General features: G+C 44.9%; 2 protein-coding genes across 2 annotated transcripts in view; one reads left to right on the forward strand and one right to left on the reverse strand.

Moving 5' to 3' along the window:
• Window positions 1–27,579, reverse strand: part of LOC309713046 (uncharacterized protein) — a gene marked incomplete at its 3' end in the record, with an annotated part of 462,222 nt that overhangs the window by 427,794 nt on the left and 6,849 nt on the right. The gene's annotated exons all lie outside the window — the stretch shown is intronic.
• On the forward strand, window positions 2,058–26,934 carry naglu (N-acetylglucosaminidase, alpha). The gene is made up of 6 exons (XM_082545361.1): window positions 2,058–2,602; window positions 21,125–21,272; window positions 21,560–21,706; window positions 21,836–21,921; window positions 24,252–24,508; window positions 24,707–26,934. Exons 1-6 carry the CDS (start codon window positions 2,190–2,192, stop codon window positions 25,909–25,911), a joined length of 2,256 nt encoding a protein of 751 aa, XP_082401487.1. The 5' UTR covers window positions 2,058–2,189; the 3' UTR covers window positions 25,912–26,934.

Genomic DNA, 27,579 nt, shown 5'->3' on the forward strand with positions numbered 1-27,579 from the left:
CTCAGATATTATATTAAGCCCACTAAGTTGTGTTTAATAAATATACCTCAAACAGGAATTATGAACATTGTCTGAATAGAAAGACCATTTGTTATTACTCTGTTTTATTTAAATAACACATTTAAAACAGAAGCTGACCCAAAGTGCTGGAGCCGCTGAGACCCAGCCGGTTCATTTACTTCCTGTGTAATGGACTTTATGGTCGATATGTTTTGAATTATTTGAGCTACCCTACCAAGTCCTGATGTACTAAACAGAGGCAGGAAAACGTTCAGCTGAAAGAGGTTTAAAACAGCCACGTTTATAAATGTGGGTCTCCAGAACACCCAGTTTCTAAATACACTGCTCAAAAAAATGAAAGGAACACGTTGACAATACATCAGATCTCAATGTCTGTATCATGCTGATGCAGACTGGCTATGACTGATGGAAATGAAAATGATGAACCTACAGAGAGAATTCAAAGACATCCTGAAAAGTAAAAAGCTGATGACGTGGACTATTTTGCTGAAATATCCTTGGGCTCACTGTTTAGCTAAATGCAAAACTGGTGATTATTTATTTCTATGTCAGAAAAGATGAGGGGAAACGTGTCAGGCCTCCACCTGTTACACCATTACAGGTGATGCCTCTGCTGAGCAGATCAGTATCGCACGTTTAACTGCCTTGATGCTGCACTCTGATTCAAAAATGCTGCTTTTTTGTTTTGCATGAAAAGCTGAAGCATGTTTTATTGTGTTGACTAATACCATACCATACCATACCATACCACCTTTATTTATAAAGCACTTTAACATAAAACCAGAGTTCACAAAGTGCTGTACATGCTAAAAGCATAAGTAAAGAAAATTAAAATGAGATAAGATAAAATAACTAAAAAACTAAAATAAATTGAAACATGTCAAAACAAATTTCTAATCATTATGGAAAGTTCAACTCAGTGTTCATGTACACATTAATGATGATTCAGCTCATGAATCACAACACGCTGCTCTTCCCTGCATGGTGCAGCAGGCTGCTGATATATGTTCCATCAGTCTGTTGTTGAGAGCACCATGGTAAATGGTAAATGGTCTGCATTTGTATAGCGCTTTACTAGTCTCTAAGGACCCCAAAGCGCTTTACACTACATCCTGTCATCCACCCAGTCACACACTCATTCACACACTGGTGATGGCAGCTACATTGCAGCCACAGCCACCCTGGGGCGCACTGACAGAGGCGAGGCTGCCGGACACTGGCGCCACCGGGCCCTCTGACCACCACCAGTAGGCAAACATGGGGTTAGTCTCTTGCCCAAGGACATTTGGCATGCAGGCAGGAGGCAGCCTGGGATCGAACCACCGACCTTCTGATTAGTGGCTGACCTGCTCTGCCACCTGAGCTACAGCCACCCCATCATCTTTGCTGTGGCGTGCTGGGGTGCAGGCATCAAAGCAAAGGACACAGACTGAACAAACTCATCTGGAAGGTCGAGTCTGTTGTTGGCGTGAAGCTCTCCACCCTGGAGGAGGTGATCGGTGACAGACTGCTGACTGCTGGTAATCATGGACAGTGACTCCCATCCTCCATAACACACTGGACAATCTGAAGAGCAGTTTCAGCAACAGGTTCCTTCAGCCTGGCTGTCTGAGGGAGCGTTACAGGAAGTCGTTCCTTCTGCTGCTATCAGACTCTTTAATTCACCCACTTGGGTCAGATCCACACATTTGGAACAGAACTAAGAACACCTCAATGCCCACTGTCACTGTACACCACGACACATACTATTCTTTTTATATTTACACCTATATCTCTATACTTGTCTATTTATCCAGCATATCTGTTTCTACACTGATTTTCTGAGTGCTTGATGTTTGTTGTATATTTGCTGCTATGACCGCTGTGAGTCTGCTGAGCTGTGTTTAAAGCGTCGGTGCCGTCGGTAACACTGGCTTTAACAGTTTAACAGTAATTCGCACAACACTTCTCTAAGTTTACTGTCATGTGACAAACTGATCACGTGCCAAAAAGCTTTCAGGAAACAACACTCGATTGGCTGACAGTCAACGGAGGCCGCAGCGCTTTCTCTGATTGGCCAGCAGGCTTTTGGTAAAGCGACGCTTCCGGGTTCTCCGCAAATAGACAAATAAACTCGTTTTTAAACTTATGCAACGGTGGGAAAGTGTCTCCCGTGGACAGGGCTCAAAATGTCAGGCGGAAGCGGCTGCTGCTTGGCTCTGTTGCTCGTCTGGAGCCTGTGTGTGAGCGCACGCTGCAGGTTTCCTTCTCTGGACCACATCAGACCGAGAGCCAGCGACCGAGCGCAGGGCAGAGCGGTGACCGAGCTGCTGAGGCGGCTGCTGGGGAACAGATCGGCCGAGTTCATCGTGTCGATCAACGGGAGCCTCTCCAACGACAGCCTGGACGTGTGCGAGCTCAGGTCCACCAAAAACAACAAGGTCGTCGCCACAGGCAGCACCGGGGTGGCCGTGGCCTCCGGGATTTATAATTATTTGAAGTATTTTTGCAACTGCCACGTTTCCTGGTCCGGGAATCAGCTGGATCTGCCCAGACCTTTGCCAAAGCTCACCGGCGTCCTGCGCATCAGCACCCCGCACAGGTCAGTGACCCGCACCGTCCTCACAAAGGTTTCTGCAGGCTTACAAGAGACCTGCGAGGGACCCGTTCAATGCGCCAAGTCCTTACAAAGGTTGGTGTCAAAGCCCTCTGTGACTGTCTCACCTGGTTAGACCGTGTGTCCAAACTGTGAGCAGCTCACGTTTCATTTTCATGTCAGAGACAACAAACTGACACTTCCTGACCTCACACACAGCAAACAACAGGAGGAAAGAAAGTGTGTGTGCTTTCCCCACACAGACATCGGATCAGCTGTAATGCGTTTAGACCCCCAGAACTTGAAGTGTGGGCAACATCTGCTACATGAATTGAATCTTTATTTTGAACGTGGTACAAAAAAAAATACAACCACATAGAAAAAAAGAGACAAACAAACAAAACAAAAGGAAAACAAAGAAACCGCAACAAAAAAAAACATGCATTTTAAAAGAATTCTTATTTTAAAGGTGAAATGTTTGTCTCACTCCTCGAAGTGTGTGTTTTGTGAGTATAAGATAAGAGATAAGATAAGATAGAACTTTATTAATCCCTCGGGTGGGTTCCACTGGGAAATTCGACTTCCAAAAAGCACAGCAACGACCGAAGTTACAGTTACAGAATTGTTATATATATATATATACACACACACACACACACACACACACACACACACACACACACACATATATATAAATACAGAGACAATATAAATAAAATATACAAAGGGGATAAATAGAATAAATAGGAATAAAAATACAAGTGAATTGCACATTTCAAGTATTGAGTCTATTGCACTGTTGACTATTTACAAAAAGTATTGCACAAGGTATTGCACAGTGAGGTGAAGAGGCACTACAGCTTAGTTGTTCCCCCCTCCTTTGTCCTCCTGTTTCTCCTCCCTCTCCCCTCCAGGGAGGAGTTAAACAGTCTGATGGCGTGTGGGACAAAGGAGTTTTTAAGTCTGTTGGTTCTTGTCTTGGGGAGAAGCAACCTGTCACTGAACAGACTCTTCTGATTGTTAATGGCCGTGTGCAGAGGATGCCCAGCATTGTCCATAATGTCCATCAGTTTCTTTAGTGTCCTTTTCTCTGCCACTGTCACCAGAGTGTCCAGCTTCATGCCGACCACAGAGCTAGCCTTCCTGATCAGTTTCTCCAGCCTGGATGAGTCCTTCTTTGCTGTGCTGCTCCCCCAGCACACCACAGCATAGAAAAGTACTCCAGCAACCACCGACTGGTAAAACATCCTCAGGAGCTTCCTGCAGATGTTAAAAGACCTCAGCCTCCTGAGGAAGTACAGTCAGCTTTGGGCTTTTTTATACAGGTGCTCTGTGTTGCATGACCAGTCCAGTTTATTGTCCACCCACAGCCCGAGGTACTTGTACTTGTTGACCACCTCCACCTCCTCCCCCTCTATCTGAACCGGCAGTGGACCTTCTCTGGACCTCCCGAAGTCCACAACCAGTTCCTTAGTCTTTGAGGTGTTGAGTTGCAGGTGGTTTGTGTGACTCCATGCGACAAAGTTCCTCACCAGACTTCTGTACTCCTCTTCCTGATCATCCCAGATACACCCCATGATGGCCGTGTCATCTGCAAACTTCTGAATATGGCATAATTCAGAGTTGTAGCAGAAGTCAGAGGTGTACAGGGTGAAGAGAAGAGGGGACAGCACAGTTCCCTGTGGTGCTCCTGTGCTGCTGACCACTGTGTCAGACGTGATGTCCTTCAGCCTGACGTACTGTGGTCTGTCGGTGAGGTAGTCGGAGATCCAAGCCACCAGGCAGGGGTCCACCTCCATCCTGTTCAGTTTTTCCTGAAGCATACAGGGCCGGATGGTATTAAAGGCACTGGAAAAGTCAAGAAACAGGATCCTGACCGTGCCTTTTCCCCCATCCAGGTGTGAGTGGGCTCTGTGTAGGAGGTACAGGATGGCATCCTCCACTCCGACACCCGCCTTGTATGCAAACTGTAGTGGGTCCTGGGCATGTTGTACCTGTGGTCGGAGGAAGTTGAGGAAGAGCCGCTCTAGAGTCTTCATAAGATGTGACGTCAGTGCCACCGGTCGGAAGTCATTCAGCTCATTGGGCCGGTTCTTTTTGGGGACCGGGACGATGCAGGATGTCTTCCATAGGGCGGGCACTCTCCCCAGTCGCAGACTGAGGTTGAAGACTCGTTGTAGCGGCTCCCCAAGTTCAGCAGCACACGCCTTAAGCATCCTAGGACACACCTTGTCTGGGCCTGCTGCCTTTCTGGGGCGAAGCTTCCTCAGTTGCCTCCTGACCTGATCCACTGTGACACTGGGAGATGTTTGGGAGGAGGGGAGGGGGGGGAGATGTCTTGCTGCTGAGAGAGGGATTGGAGGAGGGGGGTGTCATGGTGTCAGGAAGGGGGGGGAAGGAGAGTGGGGATTGGACTCTGTAGTGAAGGTGAGGGTGGGGGGGTTGTGGGCTGGTCAAACCTGTTGAAGAAGTTGTTGAGTTCGTTTGCCTTCTCCACAGTCCCCCCCACTGTGCTTTTCTTGGTGTTGTGGCCTGTGATGGTTTTCACACCATTCCAGACCTCCCTCATATTGTTCCTCTCCAACTTCTGCTCCACCTTCCTCCTGTAGGTGTCCTTTGCTTCCCTCAGGCAGCGTTTCACCTCCCGCTGTGCTGCTTTCATCTCCTCCTTCACTTTGCTCCTGAAAGCCTTATAGTGAGAGTATAGTGAGAGTATAAGAAGCTATAAAACATTATTTCATTCACAGGTCATTGGCTACGTGACTTAAATATTTTTAGTTTTCCCAAAATAATGGCCAGGGCCCGTATCCCTAAAGATTCTGAGAATCCTCTCAGAGAGCTCCTAACTTAACCTAAAAATTCCTTGCCAGGAGTTTTAGCTTAGAAGTGATTCCAGAACATTTTCAGTGAACTCTGAGCAAGGAATGGATGGAAAATCCTATCTTAGTGAGGAGGTGTGGTTGACCCCGTTGCTAGGTATGAGTCATCATTTCAAAAGCCGTGATTGGTTGATCCTACAAGTTTGATGGAAATGAGCTTTTGGTGATAATGAGCAAAGGATGTACCCTCAAATCAATAAACATATTATATACTCTAATCTTATGCTGACTGTAATTGTAAATAATATTTCACATTCAAGAAAATATCTGGAAAATGAATAGTAAGCTGTAGGGGTTATAGCCATTAGAATCTAAAATATGTGAAAACTTAAACTCATTACACCCTGTTCAAATAATGATTCGTGTCTTATTTGCTCATATTAATATCCTAGCTGGCATATTTTGTACTTTCACTCCCATATGGACCCCGTTGAAAACAAGATGGCCTATCTCAAGAGGCTGTCCTTAATGAAGTAGAAATCACAACGTTACAAGTCCAGTGTGGTCTTAACGAGGGTAACATGGCTCAGCTTTTAGCAATGTCTGTGATTGCAGACCCAAGTCATCACTGCTGCATTGTTGCATTTTCCCGGTTGCCAAATACCTCGGGGTTGTGATTACTTTCGTCTCCGGTGTAATAGCGTTGTGGCGTCGAGTTGGTGAAGTAATTGCATCTCTAAGGAGATCCACCACAAACATGATTCCTGCACGATCCAATCTGTAGCATCTCAATAATTCCCTGTCATCCAGTGTTTGCAGGACATCTCTCCTGCCTCTTCTGTTGGCCATTTTGTGCAGCTGCTTAGGGGAACTTCTAAGCCACTAAAAGTCCTCTTCCCTGCTCTTAGCAGATCTCGCCTTAGGAGCCCTTTTAAGCGCTAGGAATCTTGAGGAATAGCTTTTATATTAACTGGGATTGTCGTGTCACTTTTAGGGGAAATTCTAAGAAAACGTCATGACTCTGAGAATTTTCTTAGAATTTGGCCGCTAGGAGCCACTTTTTGCACAAAGATTCTTTAGGGATACGGGCCCTGGTCCCTACAGAGGTGGACAGAGGTTTTAGCCCGCTGCACTCATAGTGTCACAGCTCCATTAACATGTAACAGGAAGGTAAACAAATCTCAGTCTGTCAGTTCTTTATTTGTTGTTGACACAGCCATTGTCCACTTTTTACTTTACTGGAGTTTTTACATTTTTAATTCACTATATATTTTAGACTTGGATTAAAAAAACAAACAAAAATCCTCAAACATGTCATGTCACATTTTCCCGTTCAGGTTTAAGCTCCATGTAGTCACAGACAGCTGGTTGGGAGGTTCACCACTGGTGATGTTACAGAGCATCCCAGTCCTGCTGTCAGATGAAATTACAGTTCACATGTACATAACTAAGAAAAATGTTTTCCCACCAAATCCACTTCACACCCGTTACATTGGATGTTCACCAGCTCCTCTCAGTCGTTCATGGGAACTGCTCTCCACAGAGTGGACCTGTTGCAGTCACAGCCCCCGATGGCATCACGACAGTCGATGGTTCTTATAGTTCTCCGTCACCTAAGAACAATTGCACATCGAGTGCTTTTGTGACAGGTTCAAACTACACACAGGACGATGCCGGGGTACCGTCTCAGCCTGAACAAACCCGGGTGCATGAGAAATGGAGCGTTGTCACACATTTGTCATTGTTTTCTCTGAGCACTTGTACTGCCGCCGGGCCCTTTAAAGGACTCTCCTTTCAGTTGTCTGTTGTGCATTAGACCCGGATCAGCTCACTGCAGCTATGTCATGTGCAGAGTGGCTGGGCTGAACCATCGGCAGCATGTGTGGTTCAGTTTGTTTTGCTCATGTCTGTAACATAGTTGTGGGGAGCAGTGTGTAATCCTTCAGCATCATACAGGGAGTGTCTACACCCAGGCCTCCACTCTCACTTCACTGGAACAGTTGAAGTGTTGTAGCTTTATTTATGTGTTTTTCTTTTTGACTGTTCCTGTTTAAACTTCAGTGCTATATTTAAGCACCGTGTTGTGATTTTGGTGCCCTGTAAATAAAATTGAATTATATGAAAAGTTTATATGTTGGTGTTGTAACTCTGTACTTCATGAGTGGCTTTGAATCCAACCGCTCACAAACAGGACAGCTGAAGGAATGACAGTGAACGATGCTGATTAGGTCTGGACTGTATGGACTCAAGGAACAACTTTGTACTCAAAGGTGTTAACTGTTGTTCAAGACAGTGACAGACTGGTGACCTGTCCAGGGTGCGACCCTGCCTCTCACTCTAATACAGTGGGGCAAAAAAGTATTTAGTCAGCCACCGATTGTGCAAGTTCCCCCACTTAAAATGATGACAGAGGTCAGTAATTTGCACCAGAGGTACACTTCAACTGTGAGAGACAGAATGTGAAAAAAAAATCCATGAATCCACATGGTAGGATTTGTAAAGAATTTATTCGTAAATCAGGGTGGAAAATAAGTATTTGGTCACCTCAAACAAGGAAAATCTCTGGCTCTCACAGACCTGTAACGTCTTCTGTAAGAAGCTTTTCTGTCCCCCACTCGTTACCTGTATGAATGGCACCTGTTTGAACTAATCATCTGTATAAAAGACACCTGTCCACAGTCTCAAACAGTCAGACTCCAAACTCCGCCATGGCCAAGACCAAAGAGCTTTCGAAGGACACCAGGAAAAGTATTGTAGACCTGCACCAGACTGGGAAGAGTGAATCTACAATAGGCAAGCAGCTTGGTGTGAAAAAATCAACTGTGGGAGCAATCATCAGAAAATGGAAGACATACAAGACCACTGATAATCTCCCTCGATCTGGGGCTCCACGCAAGATCTCATCCCGTGGGGTCAAAATGATCATGAGAACGGTGAGCAAAGATCCCAGAACCACACGGGGGGACCTGGTGAATGACCTGCAGAGAGCTGGGACCAAAGTAACAAAGGTCACCATCAGTAACACACTACAACGGCAGGGAATCAAATCCCGCAGTGCCAGACGTGTTCCGCTGCTGAAGCCAGTGCATGTCCAGGCCCGTCTGAAGTTTGCCAGAGAGCACATGGATGATACAGCAGAGGATTGGGAGAATGTCATGTGGTCAGATGAAACCAAAGTAGAACTTTTTGGTATAAACTCAACTCGTCGTGTTTGGAGGAAGAAGAATACTGAGTTGCATCCCAAGAATACCATACCTACTGTGAAGCATGGGGGTAGAAACATCATGCTATGGGGCTGTTTTTCTGCCAAGGGGACAGGACGACTGATCCGTGTTAAGGACAGAATGAATGGGGCCATGTATCGTGAGATTTTGAGCCAAAACCTCCTTCCATCAGTGAGAACTTTGAAGATGAAACGAGGCTGGGTCTTCCAACATGACAATGATCCAAAACACACCGCCCGGGCAACAAAGGAGTGGCTCCGTAAGAAGCATTTGAAAGTCCTGGAGTGGCCTAGCCAGTCTCCAGACCTCAACCCCATAGAAAATCTGTGGCGGGAGTTGAAAGTCCGTGTTGCTCGGCGACAGCCCCAAAACATCACTGCTCTCGAGAAGATCTGCATGGAGGAATGGGCCAAAATACCAGCTACTGTGTGTGCAAACCTGGTAAAGACCTATAGTAAACGTTTGACCTCTGTTATTGCCAACAAAGGTTATGTTACAAAGTATTGAGTTGTATTTTTGTTATTGACCAAATACTTATTTTCCACCCTGATTTACGAATAAATTCTTTACAAATCCTACCATGTGGATTTGTAACCCAGATCATTGGTTGAGTTGGGATTTCTGATTATTTGTGGTCACTGAACGCACCACTGTGCCGTGCGCATAGCCACTCTCTAGTCCAGCTACAGAGTTTTTCCTTCCGTTCATCCGATGAGGCGCATGCTGCTCTCGTGCCCTCTACGAGCTGGAAATTCGGGTACAGTAGACATTTGAGTTGCTGTAAATAGTTTTAAAAACCTTTATATGTGAAGCTAATGATTTAATATGTTGTTAGGAAAAAGTCTTGTAGCGGTTACAAACGTGAAGCGGAGCTGAGTCCGACAGCATTCGCCATTACACGAACTCCTCTGGTGAGTTAGCGTGCAGCTCATGTTCGTATGAAATGTTTTGTGCCTTATTATATTGCAGCGAGGTATCAAATCTACTGCTGTCATGTTGTTAAGAAAGAGGCTAAATATTGTATAACGTGTGTTATTGGCTGACTGTTAGCAAGCTAGCCGTTAAGTGAGCCTAGCTAATGTCCAGAAATGGCGGCCGACACGAGGTCAGTTAGTGTTATTATGTTATGCCTAAGAGAACAGCATTGATAAGCATTGTTAACTACATTTATGTTCTGTTATGTTGTATTTTGACAAACCTGTATTATTATAATGGTAAGTCTGTTAAATAAGCCGTTAGTGACATGGACACTGAGTCAGTGGTACTGAGGCTTATGAACATTTCAGTTAATTCTTCTGCACACTTGTGTGTAGGCTGGTTTGTTTGCCCTTTTGGTGCCCTGGATCCTACTGGATGAACTGCCTTGTGGAAGTCCTCATCTGATGACTCTGCCGAACCGTCCTGGCAAATAGATGGTCGTTGCTGCTTGCTGGATGCTATTATTGGATGCTACAGCGTTCCAACAGAGCGGTAGGAACAATTCAAAGGGCCCCAACGATGCGCTTTATTTTTCCCTGAGCTCAGGTGATTTTTTTTTTTTGGCCAAAGGACCTTAAAGGATACATATTTGATTTTATTTATTTTATTTTTCTTATGACACTGAGTGGAAAGACACTACAAAAAAGGGGGTTTATTATTTAAAATTGTGTCAAATAAATGTGTTTATGCTAAGTAAGTGTGGTGTCCATTGTGTGCTGGAAGCCTTATTGTTCCTGTGGTGGAGCAGCTACTACCAATCTCCTTTACGAAACTAGCTTCTGACAGGATACAGGTATTTGGGATACATTTGATTTCTTGTAACCTATTTTTAGAGAAACTGTGATTCTGGGTTAAACATCGGGGTGAAATTGATGACACTGACACCTAGTGAACTGCCCAAGGTCAACAGTCCTGATTTCCACACATTAAAGGTTTGGCGTAAGTACAGATTGCGTTACAAGTGGCGAGCCAGCCAGGAGATTGGTGAAAAGTAGCACCTTGACTTTCCAGCTCACAACACCTACCTTTTCATTTTTCCTTGACCCTATCGTGTTGGACATGGATCTTTGCAGACGTTTTGATGTAGATGGCCAGTGCTCACTTTTTGTGACTGGCGTTGAAGGGATTTACACAGATGATGACATTGCTAGTGTTTTTTCAGTAAATGGTAAAGTTTCTCGGATAGTTCGAATTCCAGATTAATCAAACCAGCCAGAGGGTAGAGTCCTGATAGAATATTTGTCCGATCAAGCCATTTCCAAGATCAACCCCCAGATCTTAGGTGACTTGCCGAGCCCCAAGGATTCTGCTATCGGTTGGTCTGTCAAAACCATTCGAGATGTTGCTCAGGAAGAGGTAGGCAAGGAGTTAGCTCGTAGATATTTAGAAGAACTGAAGGCTGTTGGAGATGGTGGTAAAGCAGGTTTCTTGAGTGTTATTCAGAGTGAGGTCAAAGAAGTTCGACATAACTCTGAGATTCCTGACACACAGCCACACACAGCTCAGGATGGGGACACATCCCTCCATGACACTGTAGTTAGTGATCATGATGAACCTAATCACTACATACAGACCCACAATGCACCTGATAGTGCTGTGGTGAACCCTGTTAATATCGACCACAGTCTCCTTAACCCACCTCAGATTCAAAAAGTTGTTGTTGAGCACGTTATCAGAAATGACTCAACAGCCCCGTGGTCTACACAAACCAGACTGCGCACCTTTTCTGGCCGTGCTCCTAGGCCCAATGGTGAGGTAGACTATGAAACATGGCGCACACAAGTGGACCTTCTTGTCAGTGATTGATCTCTTAGTGATGTGCAAAAGGTTAGCAAACTTTCAAGTATTTTCCTAAGTCCAGCAGCCGATGTTGTTAAGTTGCTTGGTGTGAGCTCACCACCCAGGGCTTATGTTAGGCAGCTCGATTCCGCTTTCAGTGTTGTAGAGGACGGAGAAGAGTTATTTGCAACCTTTCTCAGCTCCAACCAGAATAGCGGAGAAAAGCCCTCAGCATATTTGAACAGACTCCATAGCCTCCTTACTCGAGCTATTTCTAGAGGGGGAGTCTCTGTCGAAACTTTGAGCGAACACCTACTCAGACAGTTTATTAGAGGCTGCTGGGACCAGAGTCTCATTATAGCTCTCCAACTAGAAAACAAAAAGAACAGTCCACCAACATTCCCAGATCTACTCATTATGTTGAGGACCGAGGAAGGTCGTAGATCTGCAAAGCTAGACAGGATGAAAAAACATCTGGGTGCTACAAAAGCAGCTGTACATGCCCACTCCATTTTTGATGTACCCTCCTATGATGATGAGCCCGTTCCGACACAGACTGCAAAGCAGAGCGAAGCATCTAAGCTTGAGAGGAGAATGGATGAGCTTTCAAAGCAGGTAGAGAAACTGAGTCAAAGGTCCAAGAATTCTCCTTTTGACAGTGAGCTTAGTGCAGCGTTAAAACAGAGGCAAGAAGAAACTGTTAAACTTGAAAGCAAAATAGATGAGTTGTCTAAACAACTCAGAGAGCTCACTCAGAACCAAAAATGTCCTAAAGAGAATAATAGTGGCAAAGACTTCCTTACGGCAAGAAATAGCAGCGCCAGGAGACCAGTTAAGGTTCCCTCTATGCCAAAAGCATGGTTCTGCTTTAGATGTGGTGAAGATAACCACATTGCCGCTCGATGCCCAAATGAACCCAACCAGGCACTAGTCCGCCAGAAGAATGCTGAGTTAAAGGAAAAGCAAGGAAGGTTCCAAGCCCAACAGGTTACTGAGCCTTTTGCTTTAAACTTGTAGCGGCTCCTGCTGTGGGACGTCCAGGAGCTGAGACCAGCATTAGTCCCGCCTCAAGTGACCAAAGAATTGATGTTCAGAGCAAAATAAAGACCCAGACAACGGTTCAAGATTTCAGTTCCCAATCCCGCTTGCCACCCGGTCTGATAGGTCCTCGTTGTTCAGCTTCTGTTTTGGTTGAGGGTGTGCAATGCAACTCTATCATGGATAGTGGTTCACAAGTCACTACAATCTCCGAATCATTTCACAAGGATAAGCTGGCACATCTCCCCATTCAGCCCATTCAAGCATTGCTTGAGATTGAGGGTGCAGGTGGACAGCACGTTCCCTACCTTGGTTATGTTGAGACCCACATCACTTTTCCTCACAACATTACAGGCAAAGAGGAAGAGTTGGTTGTTTTGGCTCTTGTTGTGCCTGAGTGCCATTTTAACAGCAGAATACCAGTTTTGATTGGTACCAATGCACTGTTAAGACTCCATGATAAGTTATCTGAACGTGACGGTCCAGGTTTCCTTCACAGACTGTGTTCCAGAGATGTAGCACTGGTTCTCCAGCACTTGGCTAAACAAATGGATGATTGCCACATACACCCAGTGAGGTTGCACGGGAAAGTACCAGTCACCATCCCTGCCAACCACAAGTGCTGTTTAATGGGCGATGTTAGGCTGAGAAAGAACACTCCTAACGTAAGTTTCGTCCTTGAACCAAATGAACACGACAAGTTACCTGGTGGTTTATTTCTTGAAACTGCTTTGATAGACATCCCTTACAAAGCTAAGAGTAAGGTTCCAGTCGTCTTGCAGAACTTGAGTGGGCATAGTATTGTATTGCAACCAGGAAGTACAGTTGCCCAGGTATGTGTAACCCAGCACATTTCACCCCTGGTGCCTGTTTCAAATGCTTCTTCTCATGACAAGTTTGATGGAGAGAAGCTTAAGTTTAATCTTGATGAGTCACCCATCTCTGAAGAATGGAAAGAGCGCATCACCACCAAGCTCAAGTCTATTTCAGAAGTGTTTGCGGTTGATGATCTGTCTTATGGTCACACCACTGTGGTAAAACACCACATTCGGCTGAACGATGACACGCCGTTTAAGGAACGGTCGAGGCCCATCTACCCAAGTGACAGAGAAGCTGTCAAGCAACACCTCAAAGAACTGCTTAATGCAGGGGTTATTAGGGAGTCAGAGAGCCCCTACGCATCTCCAATAGTAGTTGTGCGTAAAAAGGATGGTTCAATCAGGTTGTGCGTTGATTACCGCAAGTTGAACGCACGGACCATTAGGGATGCTTATGCCCTCCCAAACATTGAGGAGACCTTCACGGCCCTTAGTGGTGCCAAGTGGTTCTCGGTCATGGACCTCAAATCAGGCTATTATCAGGTTGAGATGGCCGAGGAAGATAAAGCTAAAACTGCTTTTGTCTGTCCTCTTGGGTTTTACGAGTTTAATCGCCTGCCTCAGGGCGTTACAAATGCCCCAAGTACGTTTCAACGACTGATGGAGAAGTGTGTTGGGGGTTTGAACTTGAGTGAGGTACTTGTGTTTTTGGATGATCTGATTGTGTTTTCAGACACCCTGGAGGAACATGAGGTGAGACTCATGAGGGTGCTGAACCGGTTGAGGGACTTTGGGTTGAAGCTGTCCCCAGAAAAATGTCATTTCTTTAGGCCCTCGGTGAAGTACCTTGGCCATGTGGTTGATGCCCAAGGAGTTCACACAGATCCTGATAAGATCTCAGCTTTGAAAACATGGCCTCGTCCTACAAACAAGAGAGAGTTAAAATGTTTCCTAGGCTTTGCCGGTTATTACCGGAGATTCATTGATGGATACTCAAAGATCGCAAAGCCTTTAAATAGTCTCACGGCTGGTTACTACTCACCCAAAAAGAGGGGTAAAGTGTATCTTGGAGAACATTTCAGACAACCATAAAACATTAACTTACCTTTTGGAGAGGAGTGGACACCTGAATGTGAAAATGCGTTTAAGACTTTGATTGAGAGATTGACATCGGCACCTGTCCTTGCTTTTGCCAACCCACAGCTACCATATGTCCTGCACACTGATGCCAGTCGTGAAGGCTTGGGTGCAGCGCTCTACCAAGAGCAGGACGGGAAGCTGAGAGCTGTGGCTTATGCAAGCAGGGGACTTTCCAAAAGTGAGAGAAACTATCCCACTCACAAACTTGAATTTCTAGCTTTGAAGTGGGCAGTTTGTGAGAAGTTTAACAGCTACCTTTATGGCGCTAACTTCACCATTGTGACGGATAACAATCCTCTCACGTATGTACTGACATCTGCAAAGTTAGATGCTGCTGGTCATCGCTGGTTAGCTGCGCTGTCTACTTATCAGTTCACCGTTAAGTACAGGGCCGGTCATGCCAATCGCGATGCAGATGGGCTGTCCCGACGACCACAAGCTCCTCCTTTTGAAGATGAGGATTTCATCAAAGAAAGGGAGAGAGTTGATGACATGAAAAACCGTCTTCTAGAGGTGAGCAACGAGATGAGTCACGAGGTGGTATCTGCCTTATGTCAACGCCATCTTGTGGTGTCAAAGATCGAGCACTGTTCAAATCTAGAACAACCCTTGGCTGTAGAGTCTCTTGCTGTTGATCCCTCAACAGTTGCGGATGTATTTGGAGAAGACACATTACCATCTATGACAAGCTCTGACTGGTATAAAGCTCAGAGGGATGACCCGGTTGTTTCACGTGTCATTACCTTCGTTGAAAGAGCTCAAAAGCCCAGCTTCAGAGAAAAAAACCTTGAAGCTCCTGATGTTAGGCTCCTTCTCAAGGAGTGGAGAAGACTCGAAATGAGAGATGGAGTATTGTACAGGAAATGGACAAATAGAGACAACACTGTATGGCAGTTAGTCCTACCTGAACAGTTCAGAGGGAAAGCGTTGCGTGGAGTGCATGATGAAGTTGGTCATCTTGGTTTTGAACGAGCACTGCATCTTGCCCATTCCAGATTCTATTGGCCAATGATGACAAAGTCTGTAGAAGAGAAGTGCAGACAGTGTCCACGCTGTGTCAGGAGGAAAGCAGTGCCTCAGAAGGCAGCGCCTCTTGAAAATATTATAGCAACTTACCCGCTTGAACTCGTCTGTATGGACTATTTGTCAGTTGAGCCAGACAACAGAGACACCCGGAACATATTAGTTATCACTGACCATTTTACAAAGTTTGCTGTGGCAGTGCCAACTAAAGATCAGAAGTCCAGGACCATTGCAAAAGCTCTGTGGGAGAACTTCATAGTTCATTATGGGTTTCCCAGTCGTCTACTCAGTGATCAGGGTAGAGACTTTGAATCTCACACAATCAAAGAGCTATGTGCGTTGATAGGTGCAGACAAAATCCGCACTACACCTTATCATCCTCGTGGAAACCCGGTGGAAAGGTTTAACCGGACGCTTCTTGATATGTTGGGTACGTTGGAAGAGGAAGACAAATCTCACTGGAGGGACTTTGTTAAACCCTTAGTTCATGCGTATAACTGCACGAGGAACGACACAACTGGTTTCTCTCCTTATGAACTGATGTTTGGCAGACAACCCCGACTACCCATTGATTTAGTCTTAGGTATCCAACCTGAAAATACCAACCATAAGTCTCATTCAGAGTATGTGAACAACCTTCGTCAACGTCTGGAGGAGAGCTACACCCTAGCTGCAAAAAACTCCCAGAAGATCGGAGAAAGGAATAAATTTAGGTTTGACAAGAGGATTAGAGTGGCCGAGCTCTGTGCAGGTGACAGGGTTTTGGTTAGAAACATGAGTGTCAGAGGTAAACACAAAATCTCAGACAGGTGGGAACAGAAAGTACATGTTGTGGTTAAACGAATCAATGATGGCCCTGTCTATGTTGTGGAACCCGAGTTGGGAGACGGACCAAAACGCACCTTACACAGGGATCTCCTTCTACCGTGTGGGTTCTTACCTGTGGAAGAAATAGCAGGGAGCAGATCTCATGGGTCCTCTAAAGGGAAGAAACTGAGAAACAAAGCCGAAAGAGAAGTACAATCTTCTGATGACCCTGATGGTCAGGAAGATGAGGTATACAGTGATGAGGACGAAGTGTGTCCAGCTTTTGCGGTTCCAGAAATAATAACCAGAGGTCCTTTTATCCAGACTGAAAGGCAGGTTATCACACCTCAGCTGTCCACTGGGGATGTGCATTCTAGTTTGCCCCGTGCAGAGCCACAAGACGAGTCACACGCACGAGAAACACCCAGTCATGTTTCTGAACCTGAGCCTGTCATGGTCCTGGGCCATGTTGGCCCAGTGTTCTTAGTTTTCTTGTATGTTTGTATTTTGTTCCTTATTTAGGCCATGTTTTCTGAGTTGCCCTGTTGTGTTGTTCCCTAAGTGTTTTCCCTTCGTGGCTTTTACCCCCTGTGTGCCCCTCTGTGTATTTATGAGCCCTCGTCTCCCTTTGTGGTTGTTTCATGTTTCCCCAGCCCGTTATGTCTGTGTTTTCCCCGTGCTCTCTCTCCTCCTGTCTGAACCTCTGTGCACTTCCTGTTTACTTTGTGACTCTCACGCCCGTACATGTCATGTTCAGTTCACCCCGCCCTGTCTCGTTATGATTATCAGTGTCACCTGTGTTCCCCGTGTGTTCCCACTTTCCTCGTTTACCCTCTGTGTATTTCTGTCTGCGTCTCCCTCTGTTCGGCGTGACGTCGTCCCTCATGCTGTGTGTGGATCTCCCTGTGTCTCCCTGTGAGTTCTTAGTTTATGGTTTCCCAGTTTAGTCTAGTTTGTATGTTTGTTCTCCCAGCAAATAAAGCTGTGTTTTGAGTTCACCTCCCCGAGTCTGTGAGTCCTGCATTTTGGGTCCAACTCCTGTCTGCCGCACAGCGATTCCTGACAGAGCCTTTGTTACACTCAGAAAGCAATGAGGTGACCACATCTCCCATTCCATCTGATGAAGGTCCAGGTTGGGTTGTTATTGACATTCCTGAACAAACAGAACCTGTTGAAATGAATCAAGAAAGCAGCGACACTGCTGAGCGGAGTTTAGAGCCAGAGACAGTAGAGTTGCGGCGTTCTGGGAGAGAGAGACGCCAACCTCGTAAACTAACTTATGATGAGTTAGGTGAGCCTTTAATTTTGGCTCTCAGTTCCTTTTTGTCAGAGTTTCGCAATTGTATTCTCTCAGAGCACTTTCCTTCACACACCTGTTAAGTCAAGTGTGCATGCAGAGACTCATGCACTTTAGAGGGGGAGAGTGTAACCCAGATCATTGGTTGAGTATGGGATTTCTGATTATTTGTGGTCACTGAACGCACCACTGTGCCGTGCGCATAGCCACTCTCTAGTCCAGCTACAGAGTTTTTCCTTCCGTTCATCCGATGAGGCGCATGCTGCTCTCGTGCCCTCTACGAGCTGGAAATTCGGGTACAGTAGACATTTGAGTTGCTGTAAATAGTTTTAAAAACCTTTATATGTGAAGCTAATGATTTAATATGTTGTTAGGAAAAAGTCTTGTAGCGGTTACAAACGTGAAGCGGAGCTGAGTCCGACAGCATTCGCCATTACACGAACTCCTCTGGTGAGTTAGCGTGCAGCTCATGTTCGTATGAAATGTTTTGTGCCTTATTATATTGCAGCGAGGTATCAAATCTACTGCTGTCATGTTGTTAAGAAAGAGGCTAAATATTGTATAACGTGTGTTATTGGCTGACTGTTAGCAAGCTAGCCGTTAAGTGAGCCTAGCTAATGTCCTGAAATGGCGGCCGACACGAGGTCAGTTACAGTGTTATTATGTTATGCCTAAGAGAACAGCATTGATAAGCATTGTTAACTACATTTATGTTCTGTTATGTTGTATTTTGACAAACCTGTATTATTATAATGGTAAGTCTGTTAAATAAGCCGTTAGTGACATGGACACTGAGTCAGTGGTACTGAGGCTTATGAACATTTCAGTTAATTCTTCTGCACACTTGTGTGTAGGCTGGTTTGTTTGCCCTTTTGGTGCCCTGGATCCTACTGGATGAACTGCCTTGTGGAAGTCCTCATCTGATGACTCTGCCGAACCGTCCTGGCAAATAGATGGTCGTTGCTGCTTGCTGGATGCTATTATTGGATGCTACACCGTTCCAACAGAGCGGTAGGAACAATTCAAAGGGCCCCAACGATGCGCTTTATTTTTCCCTGAGCTCAGGTGATTTGTTTTTTGGCCAAAGGACCTTAAAGGATACATATTTGATTTTATTTATTTTATTTTTCTTATGACACTGAGTGGAAAGACACTACAAAAAAAAGGGGGTTTATTATTTAAAATTGTGTCAAATAAATGTGTTTATGCTAAGTAAGTGTGGTGTCCATTGTGTGCTGGAAGCCTTATTGTTCCTGTGGTGGAGCAGCTACTACCAATCTCCTTTACGAAACTAGCTTCTGACAGGATACAGGTATTTGGGATACATTTGATTTCTTGTAACCTATTTTTAGAGAAACTGTGATTCTGGGTTAAACATCGGGGTGAAATTGATGACACTGACACCTAGTGAACTGCCCAAGGTCAACAGTCCTGATTTCCACACATTAAAGGTTTGGCGTAAGTACAGATTGCGTTACAGATTCATGGATTTTTTTTTTCACATTCTGTCTCTCACAGTTGAAGTGTACCTCTGGTGCAAATTACTGACCTCTGTCATCATTTTAGGTGGGGGAACTTGCACAATCGGTGGCTGACTAAATACTTTTTTGCCCCACTGTAGGTGATAGGCTCTAGCCTATTAGGCTGTATTACCCAGTTTTAACCCTGAGGTTACCTGGATACCTCCAAATCCCTCCTCCTAGGACAGCCAGGCAGTCACAGAAACACAACAGTTTGCAGCCACCTCTTTCTCCAGGTGTTTTTTTTTTTTCAACAAATCAGCATTGTCAACCACTACAACAATGCACTTGCAGTGTTAAGTTGATGCACACCTTCAGACTAGGGCTGGGTATCGTCACTGATTTCTAGAATCGATTCAATTCCGATTCACAAGGTCCCAAATCGATTCGATCCACGATTCGATTTAATTCGATTCGATTTAAATCTGGGAAATTTTGACAGTCAGAAGTATAATTCAGATCAGAACATTTACATATTTTTGTATCTATAAAAAGGAAGCTGACACTCGCAAGACTTTATCACAGGTGTGAGCATCACAGCAGAGGCCTTTGTGTCAAAGTAGCTGAAGATAAAACACAGAAAAACATGAAGGTGATTTTCCTGGCCTGGGATTTTATAAAAATATTCTGCAGTACATCAAAAACGAAAGAAAACCATTAATTAATCAACATTACCTCTGACGTTACAGCGGTTTTATTAGACACACGGCTAAGCATTTTGCATTTTGAATAATATTAAAAAGTTTAAATTTGTTCAGTATTGAACAGCAGAAATGAGGTTTTCTTTTCGGAAGAATGTAAAAGGGAAAAAAACAGCGGCCGACAGCCTGTAAACAATGGTAGACTTGTGCGTAACAAGCAAGCGAATAATGAAGAAAGCGAAACTGTTCGAGAGAGAGAGAGAGGGTGGGAGGGAGAGGGTGGGAGGGAGAGAGAGAGAGAGAGAGCTGCGCATCGCAATGGAAGCAAAACAGTAAAAGAGTGAATTCATGACGATGTTTATGTGAAGCGTTTGGATCTTCTTTTGCTGCTGGTTCGGTCAATATTGTTTGGAGAGAGATCAAACTAACAGCTTTAGAATCAGCGCATAAAGGGCGTGAACACAAAGCGTGGACCCGGATCAGCGAGCTGTCGGCTTTCAGCCCCGACTGTGAGAAAGGCGACATCTAACTGATTCTGATCCGCGGGTCGCGCTGTGTGTTTAAGTCTATGTGCAGAATCCCTGTACCTGCTCTCATTTACTGTTTGGTGGTTCTTGAAATTTTGTGAGATGTCACCAGAGATTCTGGCATTTCGGACAAAATAAATTTATATTAAAAAATCGATTCAGGATTTTAATGAATCGATTTTACGTTATCCAAGCCAGAATCGATTTTAATCGATGAATCGATTATAAAAACCCACCCCTACTTCAGACTTTGGTGCCTCCCTTCATTCTGCTGGAGAACTTTGAATGTGAGGAGAGCTGCAGAGTGAAGGAGGGGCAGGGCTGTGTGATTTAGAGTATATTTTGAGGACACATAAATAGTATTACAGTTTTACTGATTAACTGATTAACACAAACTGTTTTTATCATCATGTCTTTAAAACATGATATAGAGCTCAGCGATCACATTTATCAAGCAGAATAGTTTGGCTTTACAGGTTATTGGGAAAAGAACCCGTTCTAATACAGCAATAACACTGCAAACTATCAATCACACCATCCATCACATCAAGCTTCCACTTATCGTTTTCAGGATCCTATCCCAGCTGTCGTAGGGCGAGACAGGTTGGCAGTCTGTCGCAGGGCCAACACACAGGGACAGACAGCCATTCACACCTATTTAGATTTTTCACCAACCTATCCCCACAAACTGCATGTCTTTGGACGGTGGGAGGAAGCCGGAGTACCCGGGAAGAACCCACGCAAACTCCACACGGAAAGACCCGGCCTGATGGTGGAATTGAACTCAGGACCTTCTTGCTGTGAGGCAACAGTGCTAACCACCGTGCTATAATCACACCATTATACTACATTTGTATTATATTTCTGTATTAAATAAAATGCATTTCTAAGCCACATATTTGTGTATTTGTATCTAGATTCCGGTACTATCAGAACGTCTGCACCTTTAGTTATTCCTCCGTGTGGTGGGACTGGCCGAGATGGGAGAGAGAGATTGATTGGATGGCACTGAATGGAATCAATCTGCCGCTGGCTTTCACTGGCCAAGAAGCCCTGTGGCAGGAGGTGAGGAAGTCTGAAAGTTCAGCTATGTTTTTTTTCTCTTCAGCTCTTGCAATGATATGAATCAGGACTAGATCAGCTTTTGTACTTCAGTTCTGTAGTGTGTTTAACAGCTGGTTGGCATAATTCTCTGAGCAGTACGGGGAAGAAGTTAAAGTTGGAGGAGAACAGGCTCAGCCAGAAGCCAGTACATAAGACGTCTAGGAAACTTTGCTTAACACTGAAATAAGTTGGGACTAGATACAAAATGCTGACTGTGAGTGTTTAGAAGCTGCTCTTGTTGTTTTTAGGTTTACCGTGCTCTCGGGTTAAACCAGTCAGAGATAGAAGAGTTCTTCTCCGGTCCGGCGTTCCTTGCCTGGAACCGTATGGCAAACTTGTTCAAGTTTGGTGGACCTCTGCCGCAATCCTGGCACGTGAACCAGCTCTACCTTCAAGTAATCAAACCTCAACACAGCAACATGTCAATGGACCAAAACCATTTGTGTTTAAACCAAGTTGAATGTACGCTGAGACGCTGCTGTGGACTCAATCATCTCACATCACTTTTTCCTCACTTTTTCCAGTTTAAGATTTTAGAGCGGATGAGATCCTTTGGCATGATCCCCGTGCTGCCGGCCTTCTCTGGAAACATCCCCAAGGGAGTCCTCAGGTCACTCTTCTTTATGTCTCAACATCATTTTCTGCTCTGTGCCACAGCAAACTTAGTCTTATAGGTACTTACAGCCAAACCAGTGCTACCATTAATAATTACAAGAACCAGTCTGATTGGCTGCGGGTATTTATTTTTCTTACAGATGTGTGATGATTATCTGCCGTTACAGCACTGGGACTAGAGTGTGGGGCAAGTTAACATGAAAAGTGTTGATAGGAGTGAGACGTTCTGCAACTACTAACTATCAACTTGACCAGTTAATTTAATGAGCAATGCAGTCTGCCTGTGTGTTCATGATGTTACTGTTACTTTGCCACATAAACAGCATTGTTGAGGCTCAAAATAATAGATTTTCTGGGGTTAATTGTGATTTGAAGTACAAATGCTGTAAAGTCAATAAATATAAAAAGTGGATAAAAATAGACTGTGAAGAAAATGGCCAGTACCTCCTGACATGTAGTGAAATATTATCAAGAAGACCAAGCATCACTAATTTTACTTGAATGTAGTTAAATCTAGTCCGTGTTTGCTGTTACTGTCCTTCTGACAAACTGATCTTTGTTTCTCTGTTACACCGTCACTGAGTCTTATTCTTACCTTGTGAAAGAAACAAGTACACATGCAACATACATCGCGTTTATCTAACATGCGCAGCCATCAGTTTTGTGCTTACCACCATACGCATGCTGGTAATGCCACATGTAAGGAAACACAGTGATCTCGACCTGAGGCTGAGAAAGCTCTGAGGATGTTGTGGGGCAGGATTCACATGGATGCGTTTCAGGCTTTGACACGCTCGCTTCTCATTCGCTTTGGTTGGAGTGACGTCACGAGCTGCCAAACTGAACTATGGATCCGTTGGTCCGCTTTGCTCATGCTGTTTAACTTTGGAAGTGCCAGCCAATCAGAGCACACGTGTTTTTATTCAAACACACAAATGCAACTGCTAGCCAATGAAATCATGTTATGCAAATATCCCGAGACAGTCATTTGGCACCAAAACCCAGCAGACATTGATCATTGCAGTAAAAGTTACTAACAGGTCGCCACCTGGGTGACTATGGCCCAGGTGGTAGAGCGGGTCATATACTAATCCACAGGTTGGTGGTTCGATCTCAGGCTCCTCCTGTGCCAAATAATTCTTGGGTGAGATGCTGAATCGTGACGTGTCTGTGTGAGTGTTAGATAGAGGTTAACTACAGATAAAAACACTGGGTGAAGGTATTTGTGACCAGAGGGGAGCAAAAAGTTCTTTGAGTGCTCAAGTTCAGTAGAAAGGCGCTACAAGTACCAGACCATTTACCTTCGTTAAAATGAAATGGTCTGTATAGCGCTTTGCTTAGTCCCTGTGGACCCCAAAGCGCTTTACACATCCACCCATTCACACACAGGTGATGGCAGCTACATGTAGCCACAGGCGCACTGACAGAGGCGAGGCTGCCGGACACTGGCGCCACCGGGCCCTCTGACCACCACCAGTAGACAACGGCTGTATTGTCCAAGGACACAACGACCGAGACTGTCGGAGCCAGCGCTCGAACCGGCAACCTTCTGATTACAAGATGAACTCCCAACTCTTGAGCCACGATCACACCTTGCCAAATGTGTTTGTCACTAGTAAAGTTAGGAATATTTGGCGTAGCATTTAATGAACTCTCATGTTCATCTCAGTTAGCCTGTTTTAAACACACTATACCACCGTCTCTTATAAAGAAGGTTTCTCGTCTGTTTTTGAGCATTTCATGTTGGAATTAAATAATTACATTTCATCAAAAGAGGCAACAATTCTGAAACTCTGGATATTTTCCACTGATAAAAAGAACCAGACCTACCACACAGTACGGTAGGCTCCATAACAGATCATGAATGTGTGCCTGGGTTAGTCCACTTACACAGCACGATGGATCCAAAATGGAGTCGCAGTAGATCTGATTTCCCAAATCATGCCATCTGGATCCATGTTGGATCTGTAGTTTGTCCCAGCACAATCTGTATTATTCAAAAATGATACAGAAATATGTCAAATCTAGCTGCCCGAGATGTAGATATAAGAAAGCTCAGGCATTCTTATAACATGCTTGCCTTTACTGATGAAGCTGCCTTTTTTCCATTTATTTTCATCTGCACTGTTTGTCTTGTTTATCTCTGTTTTAGAATTTAAAAAAAGAAACGCTTTAATCACTTTTTCCTGGTAGTCAGAGTTGTTTGAATTGGTTTGTTAGTTTGTCCTGTAGCAGCAAACTGCATCTCTGTGTCCGTCAAACGTATTTCATGTAACCACTCTGTGACTAGAGAGTTAGTATTGCTGCTGCTTGCTTGTGTTTCAGGCTGTATCCAGAGGCCAGAGTAACCAGACTGGGGCCATGGTCTCATTTCAACTGCAGCTACTCATGTTCGCTTGTCTTAGATCCACAAGACCCCCTTTTCCATCACATTGGTTCCCTGTATCTGTCCCAAGTGCTGAAGCAATTTGGGACGGATCACATTTACAGCACAGACACCTTCAATGAAATGACTCCACCCTCCTCTGACCCCGCCTACCTGTCTGCAGTCAGTCGCTCAGTCTTTGCCTCAATGACAGCAGGTGAGTGTTTGAATCAGCTGCCTGAACCGTGACAATTTCTGGGTCCAAGTACAATAATTGCCCTAGTTTGTTGCCCCACGGATGACCTGTTGTACAATTTTCTTGCACAGACAGTTTGCTAAAGCTCCCTGCTGATTTTGAGCCATGTTCAAGAGCTGGTCTATTGTCTGGCCCTTATCCAAATGTTTTTCTCTCCAGTTGATCCCCAGGCAGTCTGGCTGATGCAAGGTTGGCTGTTCTTCAGCGATGCAGCGTTCTGGAAACCAGCCCAGATTCAGGCCCTACTACACGGAGTGCCCCTTGGACGGATGATTGTGCTGGACCTGTTTGCAGAGACCGAGCCAATCTTCTCCTACACAGAGTCTTTCTATGGGCAGCCCTTCATTTGGTGTATGTTGCAGAACTTTGGGGGCAACAGTGGGCTGTTTGGTACAGTTGAGAGCATCAATTCAGGCCCTTTTAAAGCCTTGCATTTCCCAAACTCCACCTTAGTAGGCATAGGCATGACACCAGAAGGCATTGAGCAGAATCCTGTGACGTATGAACTGATGAGTGAGCTGGCTTGGCGCAAGGAGCCAGTCAACTTGGCCAAGTGGGTGTCGCTCTATGCCATACGTCGCTATGGCAATACACAAGAGAGCCTGACTGCTGCATGGAGGCTCTTATTTGCCAGCATTTACAACTGCAGTGACCCACACTACCGAAACCACAACCACAGCCCACTGGTCCGCAGACCATCCTTTCACATGAACACTGGGCTTTGGTATGACCCCGCTGACTTGTACAAAGCTTGGAAACTCATCATGGATGCAGCTCCTTCTCTTATGTCCAAAGAGACATTCAGGTACGATCTTGTGGATGTGACACGGGAGGTGCTACAAGTACTGACTACGTCCTTTTATCGAGATATTGCAGATGCTTTCAAGAAGCAAAACCTGTCAGAGTTGCTGACTGCAGGTGGTGTGCTAGTCTATGACCTCTTGCCGGAGCTCAATCGATTGCTGAGTAGCAACCGAAACTTCCTGTTGGGGACGTGGCTGGAGCGAGCTCGGTCCCTCGCCGTGGATGACAAGGAGGCGCAGCTCTATGACATGAATGCCAGAAACCAGATCACTCTCTGGGGTCCCAGTGGTGAGATCCTGGACTATGCCAGCAAAGAGTGGGGGGGGCTCATTGAGGACTACTATGCCCAGCGATGGGGCCTGTTTGTCCAAACGTTGGTGGAATGCCTGAACAGCGGACAACCCTTCAAGCAGGCTGCCTTCAACCAGGCGGTATTCCAAATAGAAAAAGGATTCATTTACAACGGCAGAAAGTACCCGACCAAACCTCAGGGAGACACGTACGAGATCGCTTATAGGATCTTCCTCAAGTACTTTCCACAGGCCCTAAACAGACTATAGTGAGCAGAGAGAACATTTTTGAAAAACTTGCAAGTAACAGCTTGAAGAATGTGTTTGTCCACTTTCAGTCGTCCTCGGCTGTCCCTGAACAAACTGCTTGGGTTTACAGGAACAATCTGTTTTTTGCACACTTACTGAAATCAGCAACGGGTGGTTTTGTCTGTTCTTGGAAGATTATTTTCACGTTATGCTCAGACTGATCACATTCCCAATAATGCTCCGTATCAGAGGAGGAAGTATCAGATCTCTTCTCGACTGTTTGAGGTGTTCTACAAACTCTGTGGTACTGTTTTAGACTGAACACATCGTAAGGAAAATGTTTCACATATTCACCATTTCAGATTAATACGAGAAGACTGACAGGAATCTCCAATCTGCGCTTCAATTGTAGAAAGTCTGGATCTGTCCAATCCAGTCTGCATGCATAACCTGCTGTGTGCCTGAAATGCGCACTTCATTGTCCCGCTACTGTTAGTGGGAAAATCTAGCAAGGAAGTAGAAGCACATTTAACACACAATAATGTGTAGTTATAGTTTCAACTGTAACGCAGACACGAGTCTGATCTCCATCTTTAGTCGCACAGAAAGCAAATCTGAATATTGGACATGTTAAACTTTAAGTGAATAATATGCTGTTTTTAGAAACTGACTCTGTTATGCATTAGTCTGAAGTTAATTTGGATATTGTGATTTTTTTTTCTTGCTTTTTCTAAACGACATGAGCGACAGGAATATGTTTTATAGAACTGACATTAAGTAGAGACAGAAGAAGAAGGCCAGCGTCCTACTTATAGAACTGTTTGGGTGCTTCAGACGCTGTTTAACAACCACCTCCTGTATTTAGAGCTCCTGCTAACATGTTCAGTTAAACGTAGTAATAATCCACAAAGGTCTTCCAAACAGATGAATTTGTATTTAGCAATGAACGATAAAGCTGACAAGCTCATGTATTCTTGTCTGAATGATTATTCTGATTAAAAAAAATATATTTTTATATCAAAATAAACACCTGTCAGACTTCGACATGTCAAAGGAATCGGTTACTTTTTCAGAAAAACAGTTGTGTTCATCACATTGAAGATGTTGATCAGAACTGACCCCTCGAAGCGTAGATCACAGGACTCGGCCTGTGCAAAGGTGCCCCAGAAACAGTCCAGCACAAAGTAGCAGGACGTGAGCTGCAAGCTTGGGCACGGTACACTGCCTTTATGACCATTAAAAAAGCTGGTGGAGAAAGCATTTAAAATGGAGCATAAGTTAAAAATTTAACCCCGACTGAAAAATACTTTGTGTGTATTTCAGGAGCTGCATGAAACCATTTATAACATTTCTCATTAATGAAGGCATCTTTTAAATATCTCTGAAATGTGCAGTGACTCTCACCGGTCCCCAGGACAGCCCCCAGCTGGCTCCCCAGGCATGGCGTCAGACCAGGTGGGGTTCTCCCAGATAATGGACAGAGAATCCCGAGTACTGGAGCCCTCCCTGAGGTCCCTGCCACAGTATCCTCGAGGCTTGACGAGGATGTCGCCTTCAGGGGCCACTGCTGCCTGATTTTCAGGACCAGGATCAGAAATCCCGAAGTAAATTATGGGTTACAGCAGGCAGCACGCTAAATGGTGCATGCGCACATACAGACGAACCCTCTGACCAAACTTTACACAAACA

The sequence above is a fragment of the Aulonocara stuartgranti genome (assembly GCF_965226115.1).
Source record: "Aulonocara stuartgranti genome assembly, chromosome: 8".
In the NCBI taxonomy this organism is placed as follows: Eukaryota; Metazoa; Chordata; class Actinopteri; order Cichliformes; family Cichlidae; genus Aulonocara; species Aulonocara stuartgranti.